This window comes from Cetorhinus maximus, chromosome 16 (genome assembly GCF_964194155.1).
Source record: "Cetorhinus maximus chromosome 16, sCetMax3.hap1.1, whole genome shotgun sequence".
NCBI classification, from domain to species: domain Eukaryota; kingdom Metazoa; phylum Chordata; class Chondrichthyes; order Lamniformes; family Cetorhinidae; genus Cetorhinus; species Cetorhinus maximus.
This window is the reverse complement of record NC_135894.1, coordinates 43004208-43031418: the sequence shown is the minus strand read 5'-3', so window position 1 is coordinate 43031418 and position 27211 is coordinate 43004208. Positions and strand designations below refer to the sequence as shown.

General features: G+C 45.1%; 1 protein-coding gene across 1 annotated transcript; it reads left to right on the top strand.

The window, feature by feature from the left end:
- xk (X-linked Kx blood group (McLeod syndrome)) lies at nt 1-26942 on the top strand. The gene is made up of 3 exons (XM_078559773.1): nt 1-245; nt 18540-18802; nt 22198-26942. The coding sequence occupies exons 1-3, from the start codon at nt 1-3 to the stop codon at nt 22983-22985; spliced, it is 1296 nt and encodes a 431-aa protein (XP_078415899.1). The 3' UTR covers nt 22986-26942.
- Nucleotides 26943-27211: the final 269 nt, after the last annotated feature.

Genomic DNA, 27211 nt, shown 5'->3' with positions numbered 1-27211 from the left:
ATGAAACCCCCGGGCGGCATCTTGGTGTCTGTTTTTCTCTTCGCTGCTGAGCTGGTGGCAGCCCTGTATCTAAGCAGCACCTACAGATCTGCTGGGGACAGGATCTGGCAAGGGCTGACACTGGTCTTCGTGCTGGTACCATCAATCCTGGTCCAGTTCACTCTAACCTTCATCCACCGGGATGTGAGCAGGGATAGACCCCTGGTGCTGTTCCTTCATCTCTTACAGCTGGGACCATTCGTCAGGTAGGCAGCTCCCAGTTGGTGCTGTTCGGGTCCAGTGAAGTGACTGGGAGATGGGGAGATGGATGAGGAATCTCGCCAGGATATTTGACGAAATGCTGTGCACGATACTGACTGCGGTTGTATTTCTCAGGGAACAAACGTCCCCTGTCCTCGGGTGTCTCAGTGGTGAACAGAGAGGGTGGGGGACGTGGGTTAATGTTAAGACGGGATCGCTTGTGCATATCAGTTTTGAGCTCGGCCCGACCACCGCTTTAACCGACAGTGTAACGAATTAGATGTTGCCTTCGAAACTGGGGGTGGGGGGAGTGAGGGGGCTATTGGATAAAAGGTGTGTTGATAGGTGGTAACCCGAAGCTATTTCGTGCAGTTTGGGTGCATTAACAACACAGCGTTCTCATTTCCGATTTTGTTTTGCTTCTGAGAGATATAATGGATTTAAATAGCAGGGCAAATATTGCAAAACACCAGGGGTGTAAAATCTGCTTATAACCGAGGAAATGTTTGCAAAAAGAGGGGGTCATCTTTGTCCTCTTTCTGCACATAATGTATGTCAAGCATTTGGGGGATTAGGAATATCGTCCTTGTTGGAGATTGATGGCGAGATTGAAGCCGGGTATTGTAGATACATGCGCACAGGGGACAGTTCTTTGAGCCTGCTACAGCTTCTAAGACCCACAAATCAACTCTGCATCAAATTATCCTGCTTTTCCAGCACTATTCAGCTAGAGGGATGGGCGTGTGCTCATTTGTGTATTAAAGTTTGCATCAACTAGGAAGAAAATCATCTCTGGGTAAAAGTATTTTAACAGCAACATCACCCATTGATGAAATAATTTGCCACTGTTCATCCTTCATCCCTGTAAGCAGACCTGATGAATCGGAAAGTGCAACCTGGGCATTTGTACAGGTTGTGGAGTCTGCACAATGATCAGGTTCCAAAGTGATCCATTACCAAACTGAAACTTAGAGCTCGGCACAGAACACGGACGTTCCCCTTGCAGCCGCCGCCCTTGACTGGTAGCCTGAGAATTCAGGGATCAGTTCTCATTCTTCCATATTGCGAGGGATACATAGCTTTGCTCTCCACGCAGCTTTCCAGGAACCCGACATCATGGAGCTTGAGCAGCAAGGCCGTTGCCCTCATACAGGAATTGGCAACCCACGCGTGATCAAAGACCAAATAACATCACAATGAAATCAGTTTATTGCGTATCTGAACCTGCTTATTCGAAAAAAAAAACCCCATCGAATTATTAAACGATAGGCATTTCTATAAAAGGCCACGGAAGATGTGGGGGTGGGGTTTGCGCCGAAATTAAACAGCAATGTAAAATCATGATATTTCATTAGTGATCCTTGAAAAATTTCTAATTTAGCAACATTTCCCCCGTTTCTGATCGTGTTAACCTGCAAGTTGTGCGTTTGGTGCAGGCAGCCATCGCTGTGTGTCGGTCCAGGCGTGTCTAATCATGCAACTCCCCTCTGTTTTATTTCGTTGAGCTGCCCATGTTGGAAGGGACGTTCATGCTCCCGGTTAAACTTTTACCATAACAAAAACAGAAATACCTGGAAAAATTCAGCAGGTCTGGCAGCATCGGTGGAGAAGAACAAAGTTGACGTTTTGAGTCCTCATGACCCTTCAACAGAACTAAGTAAAAATAGGAGAGGGGTGAAATATAAGCTGGTTTAAGGTGGTGGTGGGGGGGGGTGGGGGGGGAGAAGTTGGGGGGTGGTTGTAGGGACAAGCAAGCAGTGATAGGAGCAGATAATCAAAAGATGTCACAGACAAAAGAACAAAGAGGTGTTGAAGGTGGTGATATTATCTAAACGAATGTGCTAATTAAGAATGGATGGCAGGACACACAAGGTACAGATAGCTCTAGTGGGGGTGGGGGGGGTGAAGGGTGAAATAAGACTAAAAGGGCATAAAAGGTGTAGATTTAAAAATAATGGAAATAGGGAAAAGAAAAATCTATATAAATTATTGGAAAAAACAAAAGGGAGGGGGAAGAAACGGAAAGGGGGTGGGGATGGAGGAGGGAGTTCAAGATCTAAAGTTGTTGAACTCAATATTCAGTCCGGAAAGTGCCTAGTCAGAAGATGAGGTGCTGTTCCTCCAGTTTGCGTTGAGCTTCACTGGAACAATGCAGCAAGCCAAGGACAGACATGTGGGCAAGAGAGCAGGGTGGGGTGTTAAAATGGCAAGCGACAGGGAGGTCTGGGTCATTCTTGCGGACAGACCGAAGGTTCTGCAAAGCGGTCGCCCAGTCTGCGTTTGGTCTCTCCAATGTAGAAGAGACCGCATTGGGAGCAACGAATGCAGTAGACTAAGTTGGGGGAAATGCAAGTGAAATGCTGCTTCACTTGAAAGGAGTGTTTGGGCCCTTGGACGGTGAGGAGAGAGGAAGTGAAGGGGCAGGTGTTGCATATTTTGCGAATGCATGGGGAGGTGCCGTAGGTGGGGGTTGATGAGTAGGGGGTGATGGAGGAGTGGTGTTAACCTCGGTTAAGGAAGATCCACCCACGGTCGTTGACAGGGCTCTCAACCGTGTCTGGCCCATCTCCCGCACATCCGCCCTCACGCCTTCTCCCTCCCAGAAACATGATAGGGTCCCCCTTGTCCTTACTCATCACCCCACCAGCCTCCGCATTCAAAGCATCATCCTCCGCCATTTCCGCCAACTCCAGCATGATGCCACCACCAAACACATCTTCCCTTCACCCCCCCCCGGCGGCATTCCGTAGGGATCGTTCCCTCCGTGACACCCTGGTCCACTCCTCCATCACCCCCTACTCATCAACCCCCACCTATGGCACCTCCCCATGCATACGCAAAATATGCAACACCTGCCCCTTCACTTCCTCTCTCCTCATCGTCCAAGGGCCCAAACACTCCTTTCAAGTGAAGCAGCATTTCACTTGCATTTCCCCCAACTTAGTCTACTGCATTCATTGCTCCCAATGCGGTCTCCTCTACATTGGAGAGACCAAACGCAAACTGGGTGACCGCTTTGCAGAACCTTCGGTCTGTTCGCAAGAATGACCCAGACCTCCCTGTCGCTTGCCATTTTAACACTCCACCCTGCTCTCTTGCCCACATGTCTGTCCTTGGCTTGCTGCATTGTTCCAGTGAAGCTCAACGCAAACTGAGGAACAGCACCTCATCTTCCGACTAGGCACTTTACAGCCTTCCGGACTGAATATTGAGTTCAACAACTTTAGATCTTGAACTCCCTCCTCCATCCCCACCCCCTTTCCGTTTCTTCCCCCTCCCTTTTGTTTTTTCCAATAATTTATATAGATTTTTCTTTTCCCACCTATTTCCATTATTTTTAAATCTACACCTTTTATGCCCTTTTAATCTTATTTCACCCCACCCCCACTAGAGCTATCTGTACCTTGTGTGTCCTGCCATCCATTCTTAATTAGCACATTCTTTTAGATAATATCACCACCTTCAACACCTCTTTGTTCTTTTGTCTGTGACATCTTTTGATTATCTGCTCCTATCACTGCTTGTTTGTCCCTACAACCACCCCGCCCCCAAACTTCTCTCCCCCCCCCCGCCCCACCCCCACCACCTTAAACCAGCTTATATTTCACCCCTCTCCTATTTTTACTTAGTTCTGTTGAAGGGTCATGAGGACTCGAAACGTCAACTTTGTTCTTCTCCGCTGATGCTGCCAGACCTGCTGAGTTTTTCCAGTTATTTCTGTTTTTATTTTGGATTTCCAGCATCCGCAGTTTTTTGTTTTTAATCTTTTACCATGTTCAGTGCAGCAGCAGTAGATTGTGGCTGTAGAGAATGGTGAGCAGATAGTGCAAAATGTGTTTAACCATATCGGGAGAGCACAGCATTGTTGGCCATGTAGAACCCTCTTAGCCTGGCTAAATAAATATATTTTAAAGCATCTTTCGCCAATTGAAATAGTCAATAGCGTGGCGTAAATGTTAAACAATAAAACAGCAGACAAATTAATTCGATTCCAATGTATTAAGTGTTGCATATATCAAAATCACACTTCGCTGAGAATCTTCCTTTTGTAACCCATATGCCCTGGAATTCAAGAAAAATGTAGGGGGGCGGGGGGTGCTACACTTAAAATTATCTTGAAGCGTCTATTTAGAAGCAGGCCATTCGGCCCATCGAGCCTGCTCCACCACTCAATGAGATCATGGCTGATCTGATAATCCTCAACTTCACTTTCCTGCCTTTTCCCCATAACCCTGATTCCCTTACTGATTAAAAATCTCTCTATCTCAGCCTTGAATATACTTAATGACCCAGCTTCTACAGCCCTCTGTGGTAAAGAATTCCACAGATTGACTACCATAGGAGAGAAGAAATTCCTTCTCATCTCTGTCTTAAACGGGTGACCCCCTTACTCAGCAATTATCCCCTCTGGTCCTAGACTCTCCCACAGGGGGAAACAATCTCTCAGCATCTATCCTGTCAAGCCCCCTAAGAATCTTATATGTTTCAATACGGTTGCCTCTCATTCTTCTAAACTCCAATGAGTACAGGCCCAACCTACTCAACCTCTCCTCATAAGAAAATTCCTCCATACCCAGGATCAACCAAGTGAACCTTCTCTGGACTGCCTCCAATGCCATTATATCTTTCCTTAGATGAGGGGACCAAAACTGTTCAGAGTATTTTAGGTGTGGTCTAACGAGTGCCTTGTATAGTTTTAGCAAGATTTCCCTGTTTTTATACTCCATTCCTTTTGAAATAAAGACTAACATTCCATTGCCTTCCATATTACCTACTGAACTTATATGTTAGCTTTTTATGATTCATGCACGAGGACCCCTAAATCCCTCTGTGCTGCAGCTTTCTGCAGTCTTTCTCAATTTCAATAATATTCAGCTCCTCTATTCTTCCTGCCAAAGTGCATAACCTCACATTTCCCACATTATATTCCATCTGGCAAGTTTTTACGCACTCACTTAACCTGTCTATATACTTCTGTAGACACCTTGTGTCATCTTCACCACTTGCCTTCCCATCTATTTTTGTGTCATCCGCAAACTTGGTGATAGTACATTGACTTCCCTCATCCGAGTCAGTAATATATTATAAATAATTGTGGCCCCAGCACTGATCCCTGTGGCACTCCAGTAGTTACAGGTTGCCATTCTGAAAATGCCCCTCTTATCCCAACTCTCTGTCTTCTGCTAGTTAGCCAATCCTCTATCCATGCTAATATACTACCCCCAACACCATGGGCACTTATCTTATTAAGTAGCCTTTTGTGCAGGATCTTATCGAATGCCTTTTGGAAATCCAAATATATTACATCTATTGGTTCCCCTTTATCTATCCTGCTTGTTACCTCCTCAGAGAATTCTAATAAATTTACCTGGCATGATTTCCCCTTCATGAAGCCATGTTGACTTTGCTTGATCATATTATGGGCAGAATTTTGCACTTGCCGTGCGGGATTGGTGGGGGAAGGCAGGAGCGTTTGGGAAGCCGACCGCTGCCCACGATCGACAGCACACCGTGATTTCTTGAGACGCGAGCAGCAGCACTGAGCACTGCCTGTTGGGCAGTGGGAGGAGGGCGAGCAGACCAAACGCGAACTCCAGGCATGCGCGTGAAAGAGCGCTGAATAATCTTCCTGAGGCACCGAGCTGCCTCGAGATGAAGAATATATTGGAAAGATTATTAAACAACAGAAAAATTTAATGAAACGTCCCCTCATGTGACTCTGTCACAAGAGCAGGGACATGTTTTTAATTAAAAATTAAAGTTTGTATTTCATTTCTATTTGATTTTGGAAACCTCCTCCCGCCCATGGATGAGGTTTCCAAAAAATTGCAAAGATATTTCACTGCCCTTTCAAAAATGAATGCCATATTGAATGTTTTTTCTTTCAATTTGATACTATCCTTAGCTTCCCTGGTTAATCATGGCTAGTTTATCCCCTTACTAGAAGGAAGTTAAGGATTGTATAAGATTAAAAGAAAAGGCTTATAAAGTTGCCAGAAGTAAGTAGTAAACCTGAGGATTGGGAGGTATTCAGAATACAGCAAAGGAAGACCAAGAAACTGGCAAAGAAAGGGAGAATAGAATGTGAATGCAACCTAGCAAAAAACATAAAGACGGACTGTAAAAGCTTCTATAGGTATGTAAAAAAGAAGCATTTGGCAAAGATAAATGTGGGTCCATTACAAGCAGAGTAAGGACAATTCATAATGGGGAATAGAGAAATGGCAGAGAAGCTAAATGATTACTTGGTGTCTGTATTCACTGAGGAAGATACAAGAAATCTCCCAGATTTCAAGATCCAAGGGACTAGAGAGAATGAGGAGTCGAAGGACATGAGTAGAAATAAGAAGGTTGTATTGGAGAAATTAATGGGACTGAAAGTTGATAAGTCCCCATGACCTTATATTCTGCATCCCAGAGTGCTGAAATAGCTTGCTATAGAGATAGCGAATGCTTGGTGATCATTTTCCAAAATTCTATAGATTCTGGAATGGTTCCTGAAGAATGGAAGGTAGCAAATGTCACCCCACTATTTAAGAAGGGAGGGAGAAAGAAAACAGGGAACTACAGACCTAAAAACAAAAAGCTAAAAGCTACTGCGGATGCTGGAAATCCAAAACAAAAACAGAATTACCTGGAAAAACTCAGCAGGTCTGGCAGCATCGGTGGAGAAGAAATCAGTTAACGTTTCGAGTCTTCATGACCCTTTTGGCAGAACTGAGTATAGTTAGGAGAAAGGTGAAATATAAGCTGGTTTAAGGTGGGGGGGCGGGGGGAGAGAGAAGTTGAGGGTGGGATGATTGTGGAGATAAGCAAGCAGTGATAGGAGCAGATAATCAAAAGATGTCACAGACAAAAGGATCAAGGAGGTGTTGAAGGTGGTGATATTATCTAAGAAAAGTGCTAATTAAGAATGGAAGGCAGGATACTCAAGGTATAGCTCTAGTGGGGGTGGAAAGACTAACAAAGTTTTAGTTTTAGATTTAAAAATAATGGAAATAGGTGGGAAAAGAAGAATTTATATAAATTATTGAAAAAAAAGGGAGGGGGGAGAAACGGGGTGGGGATGGGGGGAGGGGGAGTTTAAGATATAAAGTTGTTGAATTCAATATTCAGCCCGGAAGGCTGTAAAGTGCCTAGTTGGAAGATGAGGTGCTGTTCCTCCAGTTTGCGTTGGGCTTCACTGGAACAATGCAGCAAGCCAAGGACAGACATGTGGGCAAGAGAACAGGGTGGAGTGTTAAAATGGCAAGCGACAGGGAGGTTTGGGTCTTTCTTGCGGACAGACCGCAGGTGTTCTGCAAAGCGGTCGCCCAGTTTGCGTTTGGTCTCTCCAATGTAGAGGAGACCGCATTGGGAGCAACGAATGCAGTAGACTAAGTTGGGGGAAATGCAAGTGAAATGCTGCTTCACTTGAAAGGAGTGTTTGGGCCCTTGGACGGTGAGGAGAGAGGAAGTGAAGGGGTAGGTGTTGCATCTTCTGCGTGGGCATGGGGAGGTGCCATAGGTGGGGGTTGAGGAGTAGGGGGTGATGGAGGAGTGGACCAGGGTGTCCCGGAGGGAACGATCCCTACGGAATGCCGCCAGGGGGGGTGAAGGGAAGATGTGTTTGGTGGTGGCATCATGCTGGAGTTGGCGGAAATGGCGGAGGATGATCCTTTGAATGCGGAGGCTGGTGGGGTGATAAGTGAGGACAAGGGGGACCCTATCATGTTTCTGGGAAGGAGGAGAAGGCGTGAGGGCGGATGCGCGGGATATGGGCCGGACACGGTTGAGGGCCCTGTCAACGACCGTGGATGGAAAACCTCGGTTAAGGAAGAAGGAGGACATGTCAGAGGAGCTGTTTTTGAAGGTAGCGTCATCAGAACAGATGCGACGGAGGCGAAGGAACTGAGAGAATGGGATGGAGTCCTTACAGGAAGCAGGGTGTGAGGAGCTGTAGTCGAGGTAGCTGTGGGAGTCGGTAGGCTTGTAATGGATATTGGTGGACAGTCTATCATCAGAAATTGAGACAGAGAGGTCAAGGAAGGGAAGAGAAGTGTCAGAGATGGACCATGTGAAAATGATGGAGGGGTGGAGATTGGAAGCAAAATTAATAAATTTTTCCAGGTCCCGACAAGAGCATGAAGCAGCACCGAAGTAATCATCGATGTACCGGAGAAAGAGTTGTGGGAGGGGGCCGGAGTAGGACTGGAACAAGGAATGTTCCACATACCCCATAAAGAGACAGGCATAGCTGGGGCCCATGCGGGTACCCATAGCCACACCTTTTATTTGGAGGAAGTGAGAGGAGTTAAAGGAGAAATTGTTCAGTGTGAGAACAAGTTCAGCCAGACGGAGGAGAGTAGTGGTGGATGGGGATTGTTGGGGCCTCTGTTCAAGGAAGAAGCTAAGGGCCCTCAGACCATCCTGGTGGGGGATGGAGGTGTAGAGGGATTGAACATCCATGGTGAAGAGGAAGCGGTTGGGGCCAGGGAACTGGAAATTGTTGATGTGACGTAAGGTGTCAGAGGAATCACGGATGTAGGTGGGAAGGGCCTGGACAAGGGGAGAGAGAAGGGAGTCAAGATAACGAGAAATGAGTTCCGTGGGGCAGGAACAGGCTGACACGATCGGTCTGCCAGGACAGTTCTGTTTGTGGATTTTGGGTAGGAGGTAGAAGCGGGCCGTCCGAGGTTGGGCGACTATCAAGTTGGAAGCTGTGGGAGGAAGATCTCCAGAGGAGATGAGGTCAGTGACAGCCCTGGAAACAATGGCTTGATGTTCTGTGGGGGGTCATGGTCCAGGGAGAGGTAGGAGGAAGTGTCTGCGAGTTGACGCTCAGCCTCCGCGAGGTAGAGGTCAATGCGCCAGACAACAACAGTACCACCCTTGTCAGCGGGTTTGATGACAATGTTGGGGTTGGACCTGAGAGAACGGAGTGCAGTGAGTTCAGAGAGAGACAGATTAGAATGTGTGAGAGGAGCAGAGGAATTGAGACGGCTAATGTCACGCCGACAGTTCTCAATGAAAAGATCAAGAGAAGGTAAGAATCCAGAGGGAGGGGTCCAGGTGGAGGGAGAATATTGGAGGTGGGTAAAAGGATCCGTTGAACGGGGAGAGGACTCCTGCCCAAAGAAGTGAGCATGGAGACGAAGACGGCGGAAGAAGAGTTCAGCATCATGCCGAGCCCGAAATTCATTGAGATGAGGGTGTAAGGATATGAAGCTAAATCCTTTGCTGAGCACTGAACGTTCAGCATCGGAGAGGGGAAGGTCAGGGGGTATAGTGAATACGCGGCTGGGGCTGGGATTGGAAGATGGGGTGGGGACGGAGGGACAAGCAGGGGTGGAGGGTCCCAGATGGGTGTTGGTGTCGATGAGTTGTTGGAGCTTGCGTTCCTTAGCACTTGAGAGAAAGAGAAAAAGTTTCTTGTTGAGGCGACGGATGAGGCGAAGAATAAAATGAAACTGGGGGCACGCGCAGCTTTGAAAAAGGGTGCGGCGGTGCTGCTGGAGGGAGAGGTCGAGTGTGTTCATATGGCGGCGCATGGCACTGAGTGTGGATCTCAGAATGCGACGGGAACAGCAGTCCGAGAAACGTTTTATGTCCCGGAGATACCTGTAATCCTGGGTGGGTTCGAAACAAGAGGGATGGAATTTCAGTTGAAATCCACGTGGGGTGAGTCGGAGATGGAGACAGTCACTGAGAAAGGAGATATGGCTGTGAAAGCGGGTTTTAGTAAACACCTTGTCAAACACCAGGAGAGAAATGGAAAGCAATGAAGGTGAGCAGGGCAGAAGAGACAGGCGGAAATCCTGTCGGAGAACAGAACAATACTTCTTCAGAGAGGGAATTACCTGTTAGCTTAACATCAGTAATATGGAAAATGCTAGAATCTATTATTAAGGATGTGATAAATGGATACTTGGATAATCATGATCTGATTGGGTATAGTCAGCATGGATTTGCGAATGGGAAATCATATTTGACGAACTTGTTGGAGTATTTTGAGGATGTTACTAACAAAATTGATAAAGGAGAGTCAATGGACATAGTATACTTGGATTTTCAGAAGGCTTTTGATAAAGTCATCCACAGGAGGTTGATTAGCAAAATAAAAGCATGTGGGACAGGAGGCAATGTACTGGCATGGATTAAGGATTGGCTAACAGGCAGAAAACAGAGAATTGGAATAAACAGGTCATTCTTGCTTTGGCAGGCTGTGACTAGTGGGGTGCTGCAAGGATCAGTACTTGGGCCCCAACTGTTCACAATATATATCAATGATTTGGATGTGGGGACCAAATGTAATATTTCCAAGTTTGTGGATGATACAAAGCTAAACGGGATTGTGTGTTGTGAGGAAGTAAAGCGGCTACAGGAGGATTTGGACAGACTTAGTGAGTGGGCAAGAACATGGCAGATGGAATATAACGTGGAAAAATGTGAGGTCATCCACTTTGGCAGAAAGAACAGATGTGCAGAGTGTTTCCTAAATGGTAAGAGATTAGAAAGTGTAGATGTACAAAGGGACCTGGGTGTCCTTGGCCATAAGTCACTGAAAGCTAACATGCAGGTGGAGCAGGCAGTTAGGAAGGCTAATGGAATGTTAGCCTTTATCTCAAGAGGATTTGAGTACATGAGTAGTGAAGTCTTGCTTCAATTGTATAGCAGCTTGGTTGGACCGCACCTGGAGTACTGTGTGCAGTTTTGGTCCCCTTACCTCAGAAATGATATTGTTCCACAGAGGGAGTGCAACAAAGGTTCACCAGACTTGTTCTGAGGATGGCAGGACTGTCTTATGAAGAGAGTTTAGGGAAAGAGGGCCTGTATTCTCTAGAGTTGCAAAGAATGAAAGGTGATATCATTGAAACCTACAAAATACTTAAAGGAATAGACAGGGTAGAAGCAGGTAAGATGTTTCCCCTGGTTGGGGAGTCTAGAACCAGGGGACTCAATTTCAAAACAAGGAGGAAGCCACTTGGAATAAGATGAGGAGAAATTTCTTTACTCAGAGGGTTGTGAATCTTTGGAATTCCCTACCCCAGAGGGCTGTGAAAGCTCAGTCATTGAGTATGTTTAAGGCAGAGATTGATAGATATCTGATTAACATTAATGTAAAGGGTTATGGGGATAGTGTGGGTAAGAGGCATTGACGTGTTCAATCAGCCATTATTGTATTGAATGGCAGAACAGACTTGATGGGCTGAATGGCCTTCTGTTCCTATGCTCCTATTACAGTATCTGAGAGTAGTTTACAAGGTATAATTGAGAGTTATATTACCCTGTTTATGCCTTGGACAGTTGTTGCAGCAACAAGTACCTGCACCCTCTGGCCTGAACCCCTGGTTTATCCTCTGAGTGTCTCTCAAATTCCCTAAGTTCTCTCTGCTGTCTTCTATGCCTCCTGTCTGGCCAAGACTCCCTCTGATACCCCTTTCTATAATTCAAAACAAGAATTTTATCAGACTAATCATTGGCTTACACCCACCATCTTATTGCTCAGTTATAGGGTTGACACAATGTCCCTGTTGCTCAGGGTTCGGTCTTCTGGCCCCCTTACATCACTTGTTTTGACTGTTGGGGTTGTGATTAGTGCAGCTATCACAACACAAAGGAACATGTTCTTACATTTGAGATATATGGTGCTCTTGATCGTCTACTGATTCCGATTAGAGGCTCCTCCCTGTCCCATCCTGACCCAAGTCTCCAGTCTTCCCCCACACTCTTTTGTCACATTCCAATTGAGGACATGTTGAGATAATGGTAATGTGACTGGACTAGTAATTCAAAGGCCCAGGCTAATGCTCTGGTGATGCAGGCTAAAATTCCACCATGGCAGCTGGTGGAATTTAAATTCAGTTAATAACACGGAGCATAACCTTAGGGTAGAATTTTTCCTATGGCGGGCAGGCTGTTTGGGAGCGGGCACAGGTGGGCGGCGGCGGGAGTCCAATGACAGCCGGGTCCAATGGCGACAGGGCGGCCTGTTTAAAAACGGCGCAGGCAGCCTTCCAAAGGCTGCCACTGATGTCGCACAGGAGGATGTCCGAGAGCGCTCTCGGAGAGCAGGCCAGGCGGGAGGGCAGGTCGGCAGGGCAGCGTGCCCTGAGATTTTTGGATGAGTGACTCGCTGCCCTCGTCGCTGAGGTGGCAGCATGCCGCAACATCATAGTGCCAAGGGACAGGAGGAGGAGGCACCCCCCCCCCCCCACACACACACACCACATGACGAAACGTGCCTGGGAGGAGGTGGCAGTATGGGTCAACTCCCACAATGTGGTGAGACGCACCTGGGTGCAGTGCCACAAACAGTTCAATGGCCTCTTGCGATCAGAAAGGGCAAGTACCTTGTTGGCATGGGTCACTTAACAGCAGTTAGGTTGGCCCCCCCCAACTCAAAATTTTGTTATTGCATTCATCCATTCACGGCCTTCTCATGTGGCCGTCAGCATTTATTGCCCATGCCTAGTTGCCCCTGGTGGTGGTGGTGAGCTGCCTTCTGTATCCGCTGCATGTGGTGCATGTATATCCACAGTGCTGTTTTGGGGGTGAGCTCCAGGATCTGGATCTAGGCTCAGTGGTGGAATGCTAAAACATTTCAAAATCAGGCTGCTGACTGACTGGGAGGGGAACTTCCAGGTGACGGGGCAGCCATCCATCTGCTGCCCTTGTCCTTCTAGGTGGTAGTGCTTCCTTGGTTTGGAAGGTCTTACAGTGTGAGTGGCAAATGTAATGGAGGCAGCAACTGGGCAAGGGGGTGAGCCCTGGCTGCTTGGAGTGAGTGTATGGTGGCTCCAGGGTCACGAATCGGATGAGCCCTGGAATGTTTCACTCAGGCGGGGGTGGCAAGGCTGCAATGGCAATGCAGGTACAGGATGGACTAATCAATGCTCCTCTCTCCTTTCAGGAGAAGACAGCCCACAATAATGCAGAACGGATGTGGACTGGCGGAGGGCAGGGCCACCTATTCATACTGACCAGATACGAGCAGGAGGCTCTCGAGCTGGAGAGACACCATGCACCCAGGTTTACTGGCCACGGTGAGGTTGGGGTGCCAGTGGGAAGTAAGAGTGCCGTGCACTGAGATCACAATGTCTGTCAGTGCAAATATTCCACTGTAGACTGTATATAGATTTCAGCATCCATCATGGGTTTCCCATTGATAATGGAAGGAGGAGCGCATCCTGATCCGGGTGCCAGGCCTGCACATTAACAATGTAACGACTTCAACTAATCAAATGTCCTTCTTCTTCCTTTCAGCCTCTCCGGAGCACACCCACACTCAGGAGGCAGAGGGACCGCCGCTGACCCCTGAGGGCCCAGAAGATATAAACGTACCAGCATCACACCCTCTCAGCCAGGTAGGCAGCGGCGCAGATACCGGCACCTCGGTGGGGATAAGATCGTTGGCTGGTGTCCCGGTGCACAGTGGTGAGGGCACTTCACACTCGCTTGAGGTACAGGTGGAGACAGAGTGCCCGGGGTGCTGTCAGTCGGAGGACTGCTAGGGACCAGGAACATGCTCAGTCGGTGGCTGATGATGGGCCTCTGGAGTGATCCCTGAGGCAGCAGATGCTGGAAGTCCAGCAGGGAGTGCGGGAGGATCTAGCGGAGATACATGAGGGAATGCGTGCCATGGTCTCTGTGATGGAGGAGTCCGTGTGGAGCATGAGCAATGCAATGACCCTCATGTCCGAGTGCACTGCCTCCTTCATGGAGAGAGTGGCGACTCTCATGGAGAGGCTTCTCCAGGAGATCAATCAGGGTTTCCTGGGGAAGCACTCGGACATGCAAGCCCTCACAGTAGCATTGACCTCAGCTGCTCAGTGTCTGTGTGGGAGATGGACTGGGCACCCAGTATCCCAGCTAGGTGCCCACCCATCAATGGTGAGCAGAGAGGTCCGAAGCGACCTCACATTGGCACACGAGCTGCCTGTCGCCTCTGCGGGCTCCTCTCAGGGCGCTCCAGATGAGGGCAGCAGCTCCTCCGCCCTTCTGCCAGTGGCTGTGGCATCTGATAAAGCTGCGGCGACTGGGGAGATGCCAGCCGTGGCACTGGCCACTCCCTCCCAGGCGGGGCCAGCACAGGCTCCACGGGCCAGAGGACGCCCGCCAAGGTCATCAAGGCCAACAGGACAGCAGAGTGAGCGGGCTGTCTCCAAAGCTGGTGCCAGTGAGGGGGGAGCACCTGGACGGAGCACCCGTAAACGTAAACGTAAATCACCTTAGGCACAACATGGGCTTCTCACTGGTGGTTTTCTTTTGCCCCTGTATCAGTGGCTTTTCATTAAGTGTGCTGCTCAACACCTTTTAATGCACTTTTCTTTCTATATTCTAGTATGCAATCATTAAATATTTTAGTTCTTAACAAGCCTCTGGGTGCATCATTAGTTCTGCAGGTGTATGGTTGATTTATTTGTCATTGAGCTTTATTGACAAGGCACATAGTTAATATTCCTAACCAGGCAGATGTTGCTGTCAGGTATCGAGTATGGAGCCTACAGCCCTGGCAAGTGTTGGAGGTCCATCTGCGGTGGGCTAACTGAAGGATCGTTGGATTAAAGCCTCCCAGGTGTCCCTGCCTCCCTAGAGGTTGCCCAGTTCAGCACTATCCCCTCAGTGTTCTCCTGAGCGTGCTCATCCTCAGACTCACTACTGGACTCATTGTCTGCCGCCAGAGCAACTGCATCTACATCATCTTCCTCCACTGCGTCCCTCTTTTCCAGCACCAGATTGTGAAGATCACAGCCACTATCAGCAACACACGATCTGGGGGGTACTGGAGTGCGTCCCCTGAACGCTCCAGGCATCGGAAGCGCATCTTGACAAGACCGATGGCTCTCTCCACCACAGCCCTTGTGGAGGCATGGCTCCTACTGTACCTATGCTCAGCTTCTGTTCTTGGGTGGCGGAGGGACATCATGAGCCACTTTCTGAGGGGGTAGCCCTTGTCACCCAGCAGCCATCCATCCAGCCGGGCTGGAGCACTGAAGAGCCTCGGCACCTGGGAGTGTCTGAGGATGTAGGCTTCATGGGAGCTGCCTGGGTACCTTGCACAGACCTGTAGAATCAGCATCCTGTGGTCACACACTATCTGCACGTTCATGGAGTGGAAGCCCTGTTGACGAAGGCACCAGGTTCACCTGCTGGCGCCTTGATGGCTACATGTGTACAGTCTATTGCACCCTGGACACGGGGGAAGCCAGCAGTCATTGCAAAGCCTCTGGCTCGCTCTGTCTGGCTGGCCTCATCCGAGCGGTAGTGAATGAAAGTCAATGCATGCCTGAACAGAGCGTATGTCACCAATTTAACACAACTGTGGACAGTTGATTGGGAGACTCTGCAAAGATCACCCACCAACCCCTGGAAAAAGCCGGAGGCATAGAAGTTGAGGGTAACTGTGACCCTCAACGCCACTGGCATGGGGTGTCCACCCACACAATTGGAGCTGATCTCAGGGCCTATTATCTGACGGATGGAGGTCACTGTCTCCCTTGAGAGACGGAGCCTCCTTCGGCACTGCACCTCAGACATATTGAGGTAGCTGCTTCGCTGCCTGTAAATCCTGGCAGCAGGATAGTGGCATCTTCTGCAGCCCCTTCCACCTTGTACTTCCTGCTGGCCCTGCACCCCTTGTGCCTGTGCCTGTCCTCTGAAAGATGGCTTCCCTGGAGGCTGCATATGGACTCCTGGCCTCCTCCCCCTTCTGGCCCTCTCTTCCCCCACAGAGGAGGTGCCTCCAGTGGAGAGCACAATTCCCATTCCCAGGGTAAGGGAAGGCTTCCTGAAACGTGCAAGGCTCCAAGAATGATGTTTCCTTCAGGGTCCTGACCTGAAGCCTGTTAATCCTGTAAAAGCAGCTCTTAAGAGATTTGAAGTTCTCCTGTTCACACAAGCAAGTAGCAGTAAGTTTCTAAAGTAAATGACTACTGGCATTCACAAGCACACCCATCCCTCTTATCCCAAACGTGGATGAGGTTTTTAAAAATGTGGCCTACCTGCCTGCCCGTTGCACCCATGCGATGCTCTGAAAATTGCACGGGCTGAGAAAAATCGTTGTGCATTACCGCCTCAAGGACCTTAAGTGGCCTGTTAATTAATGGCGGGCGCGCCTCAGAAGTCATAGCGCCCGCCCTCCAAAACATCGTAATGGCGCGCAGTGACATCGGGACCCATGCCCGATGTCATCGCGCGTCATTTTTCCCCCTGCACTGGAAGATTCTGCCCTTAGTCTCAGTAATGGCAACCATGAAACTATCATCGATTGTTGTTAAAACCCATCTGTTTCACTAATTCCCATTGGGGAAGAAATCTGCCATCCTCACATAGTCTGGATCCAGACTTACACTGATGTAGTTGACTCTTTGCTGCCCTCTGAAATGGCCTACAAGCCACTCAGTTCAAGGGCAATTAGAGATGGACTACAAATGCTGGCCTTGCCAGCGACACCCACATCCCATGAAAGAATAAAGAGAAAAATAATTCTAACAAATACATGTTCTAATTAAGTATTTACCCTAGTAACCAACTAGTGAATACACAGGAGCACTCACAGACATTTTTTTTTGGCAAATTGTGATCACATAGTGAAATAACATTGATAACTGTTGGGAAAATGTAACTTAGTTCATGAGAACTAAATCTAAGTGATATGGAGGTCTTGTGGAGCAGTGGGTAGCGCCCCTCCCTCTGCGTCAGGAGCTCCAGACTCAAGTCCTAGTCTAGGACCTGGTGGCCAAGGAAGGTGTGTTCATAAGTTGAGTATCAACTTGTAAATCCTTCCAATACACCTATGGCAGGTGGTAAGAGTGGGAGAGTCTCCTGGTCAGGCAGAACCTGCAGGAGACAATGGCAAACCACTGCAACACCTCGCCAAGCATAACCATGGCCCAACACATGGACGTCCATGGTCGCCAATGCCCTGTTGCAGCATGGTACCTGAAAAGTGAGAGAGATCTAAGTGAGCTGGCACAAAAATAAGACACCAATAGTGGAGCCATTTTTCATTTAAAATCGATCAATCAATTTATATTAATGCTGTTGTAAAATTGTAGATTGAATAATATAAAATTAAAATAATGTTTAATGCTAAATACAGGCACTGGACTTCACACAAGAAATGGCATGAAGATTTAATAATAGAAAACAAACATGTGCACAAGTTAATTTCTAGTAATGCTTCTATTTTGAAATTGTTTTAAGGCTCTTTATAATCTAAGATTGAATAACCTGAAAAAATATCTATATATGGATGAGATCCCATGATCCCTCATTTCCATTAGGACACTTCACTTGCAGAAAGCTTGGCCAGAGAATTGGGGCTATAACCATGTAGATTTATCATCAACATGATAAGATCATGTTACCATAAGATCATAGAATCACCCCTTTAATTCCCACAATTCCGACATTCACATACATAACTTAATTTAACAAAGTGAACTCACACATTTCTTCAGCTGGTATACAGACATTAACTAAGAGAAGTAGAGTAAGATGGTAGAAACCAATTTTAATGTAATAGGAATGTGCAAGGGGGGCACCAGTCATGTTCTTGAGGCAGTTGTCGTGTTTGTCCCCACTTGTCAGCTAAAAATGTGTTTATGGAGTACTTGGGGCAGCCTTCAGGGACAGCACACACAAAATGGATTAGAGGTGACACTGGTAAGTGCTCTTGAAACTGCTGTATTGTTAGCGGAGTGGCAGGAATGAAAAGGCTTGTGACAGTCTGCTGGAGAAAGCACCCTTTTATAAACAGTCATTTGGTCAGTAAGGAAATGGGGTCAGCTGTGGCTCAGTTCATAGCACCCTCGCCTTTGAATCAGAGGGCTATGGGTTCATGTCCCACTCCCGGAAACCAAGAACTGTGATTGTACTCGAAAAGAGTTGCAATCTGTGACTGTTGATAACTCGAAAGAGTATCAGAACTCAGTATCACTGATTATTCAGCAGCTGAGCTTGAAATGGTTTCTTCCTGCCAGCCACAGTATTTATTAGAACAGTAATGCTGGAAATCTGAAACAAAAACAAAAAATGCTGGAAATGCTCAACAGGTCAGGCAGCATCTGAGGAGTAAAACAGAGTTAACGTTTCATGTTGCGATGGCCTCTCATCAAAAACAGTTCTGATGAAAAGTCATCTCAACCTAAAACGTTAACTCTATTTGTCTCTGCAGAAGCTACCTGACCTGTGGAGTATGTCCAACATTTTTTGTTTGTATTAATTAGAACATATTTGGCACCTTAAAGTGATACACTAATTAAACAAAATTTCACAATACTTATTTCATGCTCCTTTCTGTTTAATACCTTTAGGTGTCTTGAAGCATTGTGCATTTACCTAAATGTTGGTAGAGTTGAAGAACCTTATGTCAGTATTACCAGAAAGAGGCAGATGCGAAAAAATGGTTACTCTGAAGAAATTGAGAAGGAAGTGGGTCAAGCAGAAGGCAAAATGTTCACGCACAGATCTGCGTTTAACCGGACTTCAGTGATTCAGGCTTTCATAGGCTCTGCACCGCAACTTACCCTCCAGCTCTATGTTAGTGTAAAAGAACAGCTTGTAACACCAGGTAGAGGTACGTATTTTTGTCCTGCTAGAATTGTATGTTTACCTAAAGTTACTTAAGCGAGTGCAACATCATTGGGATCTGGGCTTGAGTTAATCTAGACTAATTGGATGAAGGTCCATTATTAGATCACCATTATATCCAGGCATCAGCATTACTTCTGTTGAATCTGCTGCTAAGTTTTTCTTTTAATTTTTGTAATGACACTATAGTCTATTATTGTCAAAGAATTACTCTGATCATCAGGGATAGCAACATCACCAATGTGCTCAAAAGAACCAATGCAGTTCTTTTAATATTTATGTGACTGGAATAATCTCCTTATAAATAAATAAAAAGGAGTTATTTTTGCAAGAGGATGTAAACAGATGCAAAATGGGTGCAGTACCAATAAGACAAACCGGTTTGAAAATCTGGATTTAGCCTGTAATTTTGCTCCTAATTGCTGATGACCTTAATTTGAACTTGCCTGGAGGTGCTACACCCAAGCCTGCAAGTTTCCCTCATAAGTGCTGATTAGACACAATTTTCACGCAGTAATATATGTGAATTCCTCACACTCACTTCCACTGAAAGTGTGGAGTGCTGTGGCTAGCACACAGCAGCACACTGCAGGATAGCTCAGGAGGGAAGGGAGAGGGCACACAGGTTCTTGGTTGCAGCACTGGAGGTCTTGCTGGTTCCGTCCAGGAGAGGAGGGATGCCCTGTATTCAAAGAGGGGAAGAACACCACTTTGCCTGTCTCATCTTCCTGTTCCTCTCTGCTGCAGTAGCTGGCGCTGCTCTGCTGGCACCATGTCCTCCTCCCATTCCTCACCCAGCCCAAGGGGAACACCTAGCAAGATGCCCATGACCAAGTACTCCTTTTCTCCTGGTGACTTCTATAAGGTGCCCAGTAAGATGGTGTAGCACAGCACTTACTCTTTTGAAGTGAAGATTTCTAGAAAAAATGGTGCCTTGACAAAGTATACCCAAAAAGTCTCCTGCTGTGTTTCAGAGATCCACTTCAAAGCTTCAGCAGCAAATAACGTGAAATGGCATGTAGCCCTTAAATAGCACATGAAATACACATTAACACTTTAGTTACTCCAAAACACGTAGGAGAAGGCGTTAGTTGAAGTGCTAGCCATCAAAATACCATGCTGGCTCCTTACTGAGTGCTAGCAATCATTTTAAGTGACAGTCAGCTGTTTAACCAGGATCCAGGTGGTCGTTCCTCACTCCAGCTACTTAAACAAGGAGCAGGATTTTATGTCCCACGCCCGACCTGATCGGACGTAAAATAGCGCGCGATGACGTTGGGCGAGCGTCCCGACATCATTGTGCACTCGCACAATATTTCGGCCAGCAGGCGTATGCGAGAGTCGGCAGCGCACCCGCCGACAATAAAGAGGCTTATTAAGACCATTAATGTATTAATTAAAAGCTATTGTTCGCTGCCCATTCAATAGGCAGGCGAATCGGCCAGGCAGCCTTTGGATTTTTTAGGAAACCTCATCCATGGGCAGGATAAGGTTTCCATAATTAAATAAAAAATAAACATTTTTGGGCAGAATTTTATTCTGCTTGTGTTGTGAGTCCTATGTCAGGACATTTTTTTCCGGGTTTTAAAAATCTTTATTTTTGATTTTAAAATTGTTCAGCTCCCTGAGGCAGCTCCCCAGCGCATGCACAGACTTTAGCACTCACAGTCCTCCCGCCCCCACCCCAGCAGCACTCAGCTTCTCAGCGCGCCTTTCACGCTGGCTGCCTGTTAATTGGCCTGCACTCTGGTTGGGGGCCGATTGCGGGTGGCGGACCGTTTCCCGGCCGCTCCCGGGCCTGCCGACCACGCCCGCCCGAGGACCCAAAAATCCTGTCCAAGGTATCTTGCGCTAGTCCAGTATCACATATTAAGGCCACATCCTAGCTACTTCAGAGGCTCTTTAGCATCAACCTGAGTTAACTCTGTTTCTCTCTCCACAAATGTTGCCAGATTTGCTGAGCGTTTCAGTATTTTCTGTTTTTATTTCAGATTTCCAGCATCTGCAGTGTTTTGCATTTGCAATATTTATTTGCATCTTTTATTCATTGTCCCAGGTTAATTGCTATTATTTTGTAACAGTTTCATATTAATTTTGTTAAAGTGTCGCCCTAATTATACCCCTTATTTCAGCTTGCTCCCTTGCTGACAGCCCACACCCCAACAATAGGATCATAGGCCTAGAAATTCATTTGCACATGCTGGTTTCTCAGTTCAATTTACCTTGCCAAAACGGCTTCTAAGGGTGGGATTTTCCACACCCGCCCACCGCCGGGATCTTCCGGTCCGGCCACAAGTCAATGGAATTCTGGCTGGGGCGCTGCCTCACCCGTGGTGAGTCCCACCCGCGGTGAGTCCCACCCGCGGTGAGTCCCACCCGCGGCAGGGCTGGAAATTCCCGGCCTAACTCTCTATTTCAGAACTTTTTTTAACCCTTCTAATTTGGTCTAATGAGAACGGCTCCAGTTTCTTGGTTCATTACTAAAGCTTCTCAGCCCTGGCATCAGCTTAGTGAACCTTCCCTCCTCCCCCTCCATGGCCTTGACACCTTAGCCAAATTGGACAGAATATTCAAACTGTAGTCTAATCAATAATTTGTATAGGCTTTAGAATGAATTCTTTGCTTTTGCATTTGACACCTCTCTATACTGACCTTAGGATCCTGAATGTTTTTATTTTGATCAAGTTTGAAAGATGTATCTGAACCCCCAAGACTTTCTGTTACTTTTTATATTTAAGTATTACCATTTAGAGTATATTTCCTAACGTTATTCTTCACTCGGTAATGTACCATCTCACATTTTTCTGCATTAACTTTTATCTGATATCTATGTACACTATCTACTAGTTGTCCTGCTAGTCTGTGTCCTCCTGAAACCAATGCAGCCCTCTTCCCAGTTTACTGCATCCACTATTTCTGTGTTACCTGTCAATTTTGATATTGCACTCCCAAGTCCAGGATAAATATGGAGAAGAACAAGGGCTGACCCCTGAAGGATGCCACTCTTTACATATCCATCCAGTCCAAAAAAAAATCTATTCACCTTTAATTTCTGTTTTCTGAACTTTAATGAATTTTCAATTCATGCTGCCACACTTTATTTTATATCTAGGGGTGAATTTCCATAGCGATTCTCCTAATTGTCCATCATAACTTCTGAAGAAGGACTGGGGGAATCTCAGAAAAACAACCTAAATGCATTTTTCCTCGCATTTATACCACTCTACCATTCAATGCCACCGTTCACTTGGCTACTAAATTATGTGACTGGTTTATAATTTAATGCATTTATATGAACATTGATTATCATGACCATTTTTGCTTTGTTTTGACACTACTTTCTTGTATAAAAAAATACTACAAGCCCTGTTTCATTTTCAGGAGTACTCATGGTCATTTCTCTGCTTACCATTGTATATGGAGCCTTGCGGTGCAATATCCTTGCTATCAAAATCAAGTATGATGAATACGAGGTACATGTGAAGCCTGCGGCCTACATCTGCATATTTCTATGGCGAAGCTTTGAGATTGCCACCAGAGTTGTTGTTTTGGTCCTTTTCAGCTCTGTGTTGCAGATATGGATCCTTCCAGTGGTTCTCTTGAACCTTTTAACATTTTTTTTGTATCCGTGGATATTATTCTGGAATAGTAAATCACCTTTCCCTGAGAACATAGAAAAAACATTTACCAGAGTAGGTACAACAATAGTATTGTGTTGCCTTACATTTCTTTATGCTGGCGTTAATATGTTCTGTTGGTCAGCAGTTCAGCTCAAGCTAAACGATCCTGATTTAATTAATAAATCCCAGAATTGGTACAGACTAGCTGTGTACTATATGTTAAGATTCATTGAAAATGCTGCTCTTATTCTCTTATGGTACATCTACAAAACTGATGTGTATACCTATGTATGTGCTCCTTTGTTGGTCATACAGTTGTTAATAGGGTATTGTATTGCAATATTTTTTATGCTTGTGTTTTACCAGTTCTGCCACCCATGTAAAAAACTTTTCACCTCCAGCATTTCTGAAGGATTATTAGCTTGCGTCCGTTTTGTTTGTTTTATATGCTATTGTCGCCAAACTTCCGAACCTGCAGAAAAGGCTGCCTTGGAACCAAACAATGCCAGTGACCATGAACAGGGGGCTGAACCTACCAGTAAATCTTAAGATTAGAAGAACCTGCAGAGTGCAATAGGCAATGCACAGAATTTTCTTTGTATGCATCCATTTTGTTTGGATACGGTTCTCACTATAAATTGTAAGCTTATCTTTAGATGAGCTCTGCAGCTTATCATTCCTGTGAAAGGTAGTTGTGGTGCGATGATTAAGGTTCTATCTGCTATTCATTTCAGAGAACCTTGACAGTAAACTTAACGAATGCAGATTCCCAGCATGAAGCCTTACTTGCCCAGAGGACATTGTAGGAAATTGCAGGCGTATGTTGCATGATTTTTACAAATTCCATTAGTATTAATAAATGGAAATTAAACAGGATCGTAGCCTTAGTTTGACAATATGCAACCCCAGTGGGTGAAGGTTACTGTATTAACAATCCTAAATGAAGTGCCACTTCCAGTTGCTACTTGTGACTCATTAGCTTTTTATTGTATCGATCCTTGAGTGTGCATAACTGAAGTAGAACTGGAGATGAACGGCAAACAGAATTGAAAAAAATTGTCATTTGGTAGTACAGAACTTGAGTGCTGCTGAAGAAAGACCTGTTGTCGAAGCTTTTCATCTTGCACTCATCAGGACAATCACAAGAATACCGATGTCAGGAGAAACAACAACTTTATATTGAAGAGAAGAGAATGCTGATTGATTGGCAAGTGGACTCTGATTGGTAGAAGCATTGCCATGGGGAATGCCAGTTAATGGTGACTGACAGTTAACTTCCAAGAACTGTTTCAAATTTAAACTAGGCAGCTTGACTCTGATTGGTCAAGGCATTGCCCTGAGGAATGAACCAGCAAATGGCTATCACTTATTTTGTTTAGCTGAAACAGCTGTGATGTGTGTCTTTGCAGTTGCAGTAGCAACACAAGTGGTATACGGCACTAACAAGATGCTGCCATCAAGGCAAAAAGATGCTCTGCCTATCACACAAGTGAGTAGTGTTGTGTATGAATTTCAGTGCCAGTGTGATGCTAGGTTTGGAGGCTGTAAATCCCAAAGACTGGCGGATCGTATCAAACAGCATGTCCCTTCTGCTGTTTGCAACGGGCAAAGTACAGACTGTACCCAACCAGCCCGTGCTTCCAGAACTCAAAACACAGTGTCCAACATTAGATGTGATTCTGTGATTGGACAACATTTGCTAAATAATCATCAATGTGCTAAATTTTATGCTGACAACCAATTTAAGATTGTTAGTCAAGCTCGCAGTGTGACACATTTGCATATGCTGGAAGCTACATATATTAATACACAGGGCTCTGTTCTTTGCAGACAGAAAGAACATGTACACACATTGCGCCTGTTTCAGCTAAACAAAATAAATGATAGCCATTTGCTGACTCATTCCTCAGGGCAATGCCTTGACCAATCAGAGTCAAGCTGCCTGGTTTAAATTTCAAACAATGCTTGGCAGTTAACTGTCAGTCACCATTAACTGGTGCATTCTCCATGGCAACATCTACCAATCAGAGTCCACTTGCCAACCAATCAGCACTCGCTTCTCATATAGTATAAAGTTGTTCCCCTGACATTGGTATTCTTGCGATTGTCCCGATGAGTGTAAAATGAAAAGCTTTGACAAAATGTCTTTTTTCAGCAATACAGAAAAAAAAAATCACTTCTCTGCACACTCAGTCAATTTAGAGCAAATGCAAATTTTCCCAATTTGTATTTGTGATCGATTTATAAAATGCAAATTACATGGTTTCTTTGAGTGAAAAACTCATTCACCTTGAAACTATTTGTTATTATAGCAATGTGATAATCCTCTTTCTACTGTCAGAAACAGAAGCCTCATCCTTTATTTTAAGCGGTTAGAATGGTTGGCATAGGAATATCATACAAATATAATATTGTACATAATTCTAAACTATTGTTCTCCAACTGAATTTCCTGCAAAAGTTGCTACGTGAGTTTTGGTGCAAAAAGCCAACATGATCTGAGAATGACAGTGATTATTACTCAATATCATATTTTTGAAATCTGAATATCAGAATTCAATTCAAATTCTAGACAAATTAATGTTTCTTATCCACAAATGCAACATTTGAAAAAAACCAGTAACATAAGCTTTATGGTATCCTCAAAATGATCTTCCAGGCAGTTAAATGCCATCTGCTTAACTATGCTTAGATCTTATCTTAACAACTTAACCAAGGTACATTGTGGAATACTGGTGTTTTTTTTCAGTAGGGGTAGGTCTATTCTGCCACAAGATTTTTAAACAAATTTATTTTTCTCTCATTCTAATTTTCCCAGTTCCCCTTTTCTGAAGGAATTGATTCTCTTTCTGGGGTGTTATTCCACAGGCAGGAGACATCCCTGATACCTTACCAAAGTGATCATTATTCACATGTGAGCCTGTGAGAGTCAGCAGACTTTCCAATGTGAAAGCTAAACCCGTTTTCCTTTCCCATCCATTCATGCATACTTCCAGAAAAAGAAGCAGTGAGTCATGGCTGCAGATAAGAAATGTGCTTCCCATTTTTTAAAAAAAAAATCCCTTCCAATCTTTGAGAACTTGGGCCTCAGGTGGGCCCCACTTTTCCTCATTCTAGTGCCAATACTACATCAACTCTTACCCTAGTCTTGCCCCCATTGATGACCTTTCAGGGGTGGGTGTTGGCTTACTTGTTATTCTCATCACACAACTTGTTTGGGGAAAATCCATGACAGTGCAGGGTTTACAGTTGGCTGGAAGGAAAATGTTTAATGGGCTGAATTGCCTTTTCAAATGTTAACACTATGTTGATAAATCACACACTAAAGTTGTCACATATAAATGAATAGGAAATGTAGAACTTGCTAAATTATTCACTGTAGATTTAGATGTAATAAACCTCATTCAATGGATATTTACCGTTTACAATAAATGAATTTGTGTACTTGTTTGTTAACGTCAAGCGCTGTTATATTGTTCCTTGATAGCAACATAGAAATGGGATTTTTGAGTCTCATATTGTGTTAAAGTCTGTTTAGCATACTCATTAAAATGTGAAAGCCCTATTATAACATATAAGTGCCAAACATGACAAAGTTCTTCAAAGCCCATGCAAGCAAGGTCTAAAATAATCACAAAAAACTTTGTAACTTCAGTATGTGCTGGTCAGTAGGACAAAAAAATACAGTTAATTGTCTTGTAAATTAAGTATACCTATTTCTTTGGGACATTTTACAGAAAATAATTAATTGCGTCAAAACTTAAGATTCATCGCTCATCTTGGGGATTTCTGTGGTAAACTGTTTGGTATCACAGCAAATTTATCTGCTTTGTATGTGAGAGAGAAATACTAGATGCAAAACACCTAACATGGATGTCAAGAACAACACCAGTATCGAAACCTAATAACCTGATGGTTGAGCTGTTGGCAGGTCATCACATTTTCTTAAGTTCAGCTTACCTGTCCGATAGTGCCTCTTGAACAGGATTTTAGCAGGGTAAAATGCCTCGTATCCTATCCTACTTCTGCTACAAGGGAAAGCTGACAGCAGCAACCTTTCACTTGAGGCTAGGATTGTGCCAACAAGTTAGAATAAATTACATGAATCAATTTTCAAAGGATAAAGGTTTTGACATTTTGCACGTTAATTCCAGTGATACTGTAATTATCAGAAAAGAAAATTATAAATTTAAGTGACTAAAATTTTTACTGGAATGTGTGCATACTTGGAGACAAAGGCATCTTAACTGGGTGTTGATGAGATGCATTTATGAACATGTTCTTAAAAAGACGTTGAGAAAATATACTATTTCAAAGACAAAAGCAGAATCTTGTAAATATTTGCAATGGAAAGAATAGTCATGAATACTGAATGAAGTTTGTAAATATTAATAGTAATTTTTAAAAAAAATTTAATATGTGTTTCGAATGGAACTGAAAACAGTTGCTTCACTTTACAGATATTTGACAACTTGTAGCCATAAAGTAAAATAAATGGATACATAGAAACAGCAATTTTGTATTTTATGGTGGGTTATTTGTATACATTTTATGTAGGAATAATTTGGGTACTTTTGGTATAAATTGTACAGCATTCAAGTTTTCTTACCTTCCCCACCCCAATCTTTGCATTCCACCAAAAATAGTAAACTTCCAATCAGACATGTTACTAGTACCTAGAATTCACTGGGATTATACAAGCTGGGTTGGCTATGGAAACTGCAGGAGGGTTACCCCATTTGACGTCACATTACCTGAGAATAAAAATATCATGGG